This window comes from Corylus avellana, chromosome ca2 (genome assembly GCF_901000735.1).
Source record: "Corylus avellana chromosome ca2, CavTom2PMs-1.0".
NCBI lineage: Eukaryota > Viridiplantae > Streptophyta > Magnoliopsida > Fagales > Betulaceae > Corylus > Corylus avellana.
In genome coordinates, this window is record NC_081542.1 from 43,670,693 (window position 1) to 43,676,522 (window position 5,830).

The window sequence follows — 5,830 nt, forward strand, 5'->3', positions numbered from 1 at the left end:
ATGTTTGTTTAATATTTTTTAGGATTTTAAGGTGCAAAATATTCTGGATGATTTTTGTAATTTAATACATATAAATTACCAAAAAAAAAAAAAACAAAGTCGAGCTCGAGCTCGAGCAGGGTACAAACCCTGTCGAACCGAGCTCGAGCAGCAAAGTCAGGCTCGACTCGAGCTCAAGCCTGACTCCAAAATAGACAAGCCGAGCCTGGACAGCCAAAGCTCGCCCAAGCTCGGCTCGTTTACAGCCTTAAGTATGTGGCAGACCATGCATCCGATTAACATTTGGAGTAAAATATGGCCATAGAATTCTCGAGTGTCACTTGATATGTTCTTACCGAGGCATTTTCAAAAAACACACGCAAACCTTTTTTCTAAAAAGTTTTAACTCGGTGAAACATCGCCGGAGAATTTACCGAGTTTTGTTCGGTCAAATATCACTAAGGTGCTTTCCCAAGAAAGAAGAGCATCCAAGTATGCCAATCTCAGTAACTAACAAACTTTTTATTCTACGCCTCGGAGAATATAGCTGCACTAAGCGCTTTTCCGAGGATCATTTTTTGGAAAGTATTTATAACACTTTCCAACCCCTTTGCGAAATATAGCCTGAGATTTTCCCAAGCGTAACTCGATGATACATCGCTAAGGCGCTTTCCCAAGGAAGAGTTTGAAAATATAGCTGAACAATGCGCTTTTCGAACTTAACCTTTATTCAAAAGGTTCTACATCGGAGAAATATAGCCGGAGAAGTTCCCGAACGTATTTCGGCTAAACATCACTAAGGCACTTTCCCGATGATGAAGTTCATAAGCATCCTTACAACTACAACACCCACCGAGTATTAAGCCTTCATACCGAGCACTTTCCTTAAGCAAAATATACAGTTATTATGATTGAAAGTGATTTATTCACAAGCAGGGCATTCTCGGTCAGACATGCAGCATGCTATGATATTAATTCAAATTTCACACTCGGTTCAAGTCTTATACCTCATTAAGATTCCCATCAGTATAAATTGCAAGGTTGCTGAGATCTATCGGTATGCAAGGTTGATAACAAAAAAGCAAATTTCTTTCTTTCATTGTGAAGTTTTCTTTTATTTACAAGCTGAGATAGTTAGATACAAGAAAAAGAGATGTTCTCTCGGTATGTACATTCGGAAAAATCAAGAAGAAGCCGAGATGTCCCATTCTTCATTAGACACAGCTATTGATTCTTCCAAATCAACAGTTGGAGATTTTCCAGCAGCAGGACGTTCAGCAGCAGCAGAGGATTCTCCAGTTGGGCGCCGAGCGAACGGGATGAAGCCAAAAATAGTGATGCCTTTACAATCAGGCATTTGTTCCTTACCGAGCATGGCGATTTTCGAGATGACTTCTTCGGTGGGAGGAACGTCTTCAGGCTTGATAGTGTTAAGGTCGACACCCTCGGGAGGATTCTTCGACCAATTGCGGAAAGTCTCAAAACCTGAGATGAAGCATGTACCCCAACCGTAATCTCAGGCCCAGGAAGCGAAGGAGAGCTGCTTATAGAAATCCCGAGCTTTGTTGTTATATTTGAACATTTGCTCCTTAACTCTTAGGAATTTTCCTTTAAAACCTTCAGCCCTCCTAACGGCAGTTTTGGCCTTCTTCTTTGCCGACTTTCGTCTCTTCTCCGAGGCCAGAAGCTGCTCTTCGGTTGTTTTCAGCTTTCCCTCAGCCACTTCAGCTCTGGTACACTCGGCGGCCGAATACTTCTGAGCTGTTTCCAACTCTTCAGCAATTTGATTGATTCGAGACTCAGCGGCTCGGCATTGAAGTTCGGCCTAAGCATGTTTTTCTTTAAAGAGAGCCACCTTATCGTCCAGGGCCGAATTGTCAATCAGCAGCTGTCTACTCCTAGCTCTCTCGACAATCCCCTAGATGCTTTGCTTACGAATTCGAGAAAGAGCTTGAGAGCGTTGGTCCTCCAGATCTTTAATTTGTTGTTTAGCAAGGAGGAGCTCGTTCCCTTGCTGGGCAGAAATTTCTCGAATTCAGTTTAGCTCGACCTCGGTATCTTCAAGTTTTTTCTTGGTGTTCTCAGGTTCCAAGGCCGAGATTTCCTCAAAACTCTCCTTGAGCCGGATAGCTCCCTCCTCAAGTGCTGAAAAATCAGCTTGCAGGCTTGCATGCATAATTGGTTCAACAACCAGCATGGTTTCTAACTCTTGAGACCGGGAGATAGCTCCGGCACTTTGAGCTTCTAGGCGCTGGATCTCGGCTTCGGCCTCTTCGCGTTTCTTCTTTATATTCTCAGCTTCTCGAGCTTGATTCTCAGCGGATCTTCGGTAGTGGAGGTAATAGTTCATGCTGTTCATCGATCCCTGAGAATGGCAAGTGCGTGGGGATATGATTACCTCGAGCTGATGGTACGGCATGTGCTCCATCACCTCCTTCGGGAGTTGAGTATTTACTTCCACCGGGTTATTGCCCGGGATTGCACCAGCCAGTAGAGCGAAGGGGTTCGCGAGCCATTTATCACCTAGCCGAGTGAGGGGCTCCCCGAAATTCCAAAACAGTGGCTCGGGTGTGTGCTCAGCCGAGGAATCGGCTGCCCTCGAAGACCCGGCAGGGTTCTCCATGGAAGTGTTTATTGGAGGCTCGAGAGGACTCTCCGCAGTCATGCTCGGCGGTTCACTCTTCACGGGTTGAGATGATTCCCCGAGATGTGGTGATGCTCCGCCAGCTAGGAATTTGATGCCCACTTCTTCTTCAGCAACTCCACCCATAGTTGCTGCAAGATCTGCATCCAATTGCTCTTCATCTTCGGACACTTCAACCACCTCTTGGACAAAGGCTTGTTCGGTGTCCATTGGCTCGGCAGATGCTGGCACTTGGTTGGCAGTCTCCGCGACCGAGGGACCAGGGGCAACTGGTTCTTCAACCTCAGGCCCACTGCCTGCGACTTCATCAGCTGAAGGCTCTGTTCTGTCAACCTCGGGGTGTGAGAATGAAGGCCCTTCTTCGGTTTGTCCCGGGTGGATAACAGCCAGGGGTGTTGCGGCAGTTGTTCTGGAGCCCAAGAAGGCATAAACTTCACCAACGTCAATTGAATTTGGTTCTTCGGATTCAGAAGAACTTATTTTTATAGCCTCGGTAGGAGTGGTGGAGTGGGGAACATCTAATTAGGGGGTGACTTCCCGAACTTCGGTTGCCGGAATCTCAACCCAAGCAGGTGTGAAAGAAGAAGATGGAGGAGTCGTCTCGGTGAAAAGGGCGTCCTGAGCTGATTTGTCTTGTCTACTCAGGAATTCTCTGACTCCACCAATGACTTATGAGTATGCCTTTATGTGGGGAGCAGTTGTTCCAGTTTCAGGGGCTCTCGGATCAGTTGAACTCCCGTTCCTCGCTTCTTCAGTCACGGCAGCCGAGTGTTCTATCACTCCTTCTGCTGCAGGTTCGGCAACGGGCCCCGCTGTCTGCTTGCTATCCTCGACAACCTTGGTTTTCTTCTTATTCTTCCCTGCAGTAGTCTTTACCCGTTTCTTACTTTTCTTTAAAGCGGGAATGTGAGGATCTTCGGGCTCATCGGCAATCGTCACAGAGACTCTTGCGCTAACTGGAGGCCTCGCCGAAGGTTTCTTGAGAGGAACATCTTCGGCTTTCCTCTTGCCTTTCCCTTTGGAAGGCTCGACGGCCCTCGCAGTCGGTCTCCTTGGTACCTTGGCAGCTGGTACTCTCGGTGCAGTAGCTTCTACCAGCCTTGCAGGTGCTGGGGTCCATAGATACCGAGATTTATTCTCCTCAGTCATGATGACGTCGTAGTCCATCTCCAGAGGCTGAAGCTCGGCGTGGTCCAATACGTCTTTCACACGCTTGTTCTCCTCCAGAGTTAAGCGAGGTTCTTGTTGACCTGAAAGACAGATGTCAAAAATAGTTTTGCCGCAAAGGAGAAGTAAAAAAGGAAAAAAAAAAAAAAACGAAACTCGGCTTACCTCGGTTTGACGTGGAGGTGGTTTCCCGAAGGATACTTGGGTCCCTGATTACTTCGGAAGGTGAAAACTCCCAATCCCCTTGGGCGAAGAAAAGCTCCTCATTCCACCCATGGTTGCTTGAGTAGGTACGCCTGAAGGTGAAGAGTTTCTTTTTCTTTCTGAGCTGGAAAGTGTATAGAAACTCAGTTCTGCAACACTTTGTCAGTCGGAAACTGTGAGAAATTCCACGACTGTGAGTGGATGGTTTGCCCCAAGTATCAGTAGCCAGGCAATCATGGAGGCAAAAAATACTATCAGTAGCCAGGCAATCATGGAGGCAAAAAATACTCTCCAGGCGTTCGAAGCCAGCTGATGCGGAGCTATTCGAATATAGCTCAGTAACTCTCGGACTATTCTGGGGAATGGAAGCCTCAGGCCAATACGGAACATCTCCATATAGACGTAAGCTTCGTTTCTGTCCGCTTCTACTATTGCCCCAACACGGTCGGTGTCAAAACGCAGTTGAACTGAGTCTGGGATCTGACAGTCTTCACGGATTTTGGGCTCATCACGTTCGGATACCTTTGATGTCCAAGTAACCGGGTGTGATTCGCCCAGTTCCTTGGGAACATCTTGAACCCTAAGACTCATCAAGAACCGGTTGCAGAGGAATATACGACAAAAGATGGAGAAGGAGAGTGAAGTCAAGGTAATGAAGTACGGGGTAGATTAGGAAGATGAGACGTTTAGCCAAAGGAACAGACTCAACCGAATCTCTGAAATACACTATTTGAGGGAAAGGCTTGTGTGAAGAAGAACACTAAAGTTGAAAAGAGAAAGAAGGAAGTCGACAATCTCAGAGAGTAACAATGGTGTCCGCGAGGTAAAATGAAGAACGAACAGAGGAGAAGACGGCTTTTTAAAGGTTTTTTGGAAGAAACCGAACCGGTGCATTAAAAACCTAGGAGCTAGGGTTCGGCGAGACGACGTCTTTTCATTTCCTCTCTCGGCTCAGAAGTTGACACGTGGCTGCTATAAAAGCTTAAAACCACCAGAAATTCGACATGTGGTCCTCGAAACTCGAAAGGCGCAGGTATGATGATAATGTTTCGGTTATTATTTGAAATTCGAAATTCAAATTTTCAAAACTTTAAGAGCCAAACGTTTGAAATTCGGAATCATGCTTAGTCGTTTGCATAAAATTTCCATATTCTGTTAGAATAAAGAAATTGGGGAGTAACTGTTGGGTCATAATTCAGCTGGGTTGGGCCTAGTGCAAACCAGCCGGCCCATTCCCAATACTCGGTCATTATTACTGCTCAAAACGAACTTATGTTCGGCAAGACAGCTTTATTTGATTGTATTATCGACACTCGGCCATCAGGCTCGGTCAACCGAACCTAAGGTAGGTACCGAGTGTTACCCTTGGGAAATATTAGAAATGTCTGAACAAAACATTTTATTTACTGCTCCTCAATATATTGTCGACACGTGGATCCTCGGTAAATCCACAGTGTTAGATGAACAGGTACAATTTGATGCCTATAAAAGGGGGGTCCCCTTTCACTATTTCGGTAACTTCTTTTCACCCTCATAAACTGGATATTCTCCTTAACATTCTGCTTATCCTTTGTCTCATTCATAATCTTCAAAGTTCATTTTTCTCTTAAACACTTTGACTAACTTAGGCATCAGAGCTTCCTCTGGCCGGACAACGCCGGCAACTTTGATCCCTTTTCTCTTTGTCTTTCATTCTCAATTAACCCTCGGTTATCAAGTATTACACAAGGCTCTTTCCCACGTCATCATTCGGAAAGCTGCTCAAACACTGTAGATTCTATTATTTGAATTAATTTTACTTTTCTCTTGTTAATATTCTCAGGAATTGTACATATC

The 5,830-nt window shown here is 45.6% G+C and overlaps 1 protein-coding gene across 1 annotated transcript; it reads right to left on the reverse strand.

Annotated features, from left to right (window-relative positions):
- Positions 1-1,162: 1,162 nt before the first annotated feature.
- Positions 1,163-4,585, reverse strand: LOC132169884 (uncharacterized). The gene is made up of 6 exons (XM_059580832.1): positions 4,283-4,585; positions 3,956-4,118; positions 3,305-3,873; positions 2,030-3,112; positions 1,597-1,804; positions 1,163-1,464 (listed from the first exon to the last, which is right to left on the reverse strand). Exons 1-6 carry the CDS (start codon positions 4,583-4,585, stop codon positions 1,163-1,165), a joined length of 2,628 nt encoding a protein of 875 aa, XP_059436815.1.
- Positions 4,586-5,830: the final 1,245 nt, after the last annotated feature.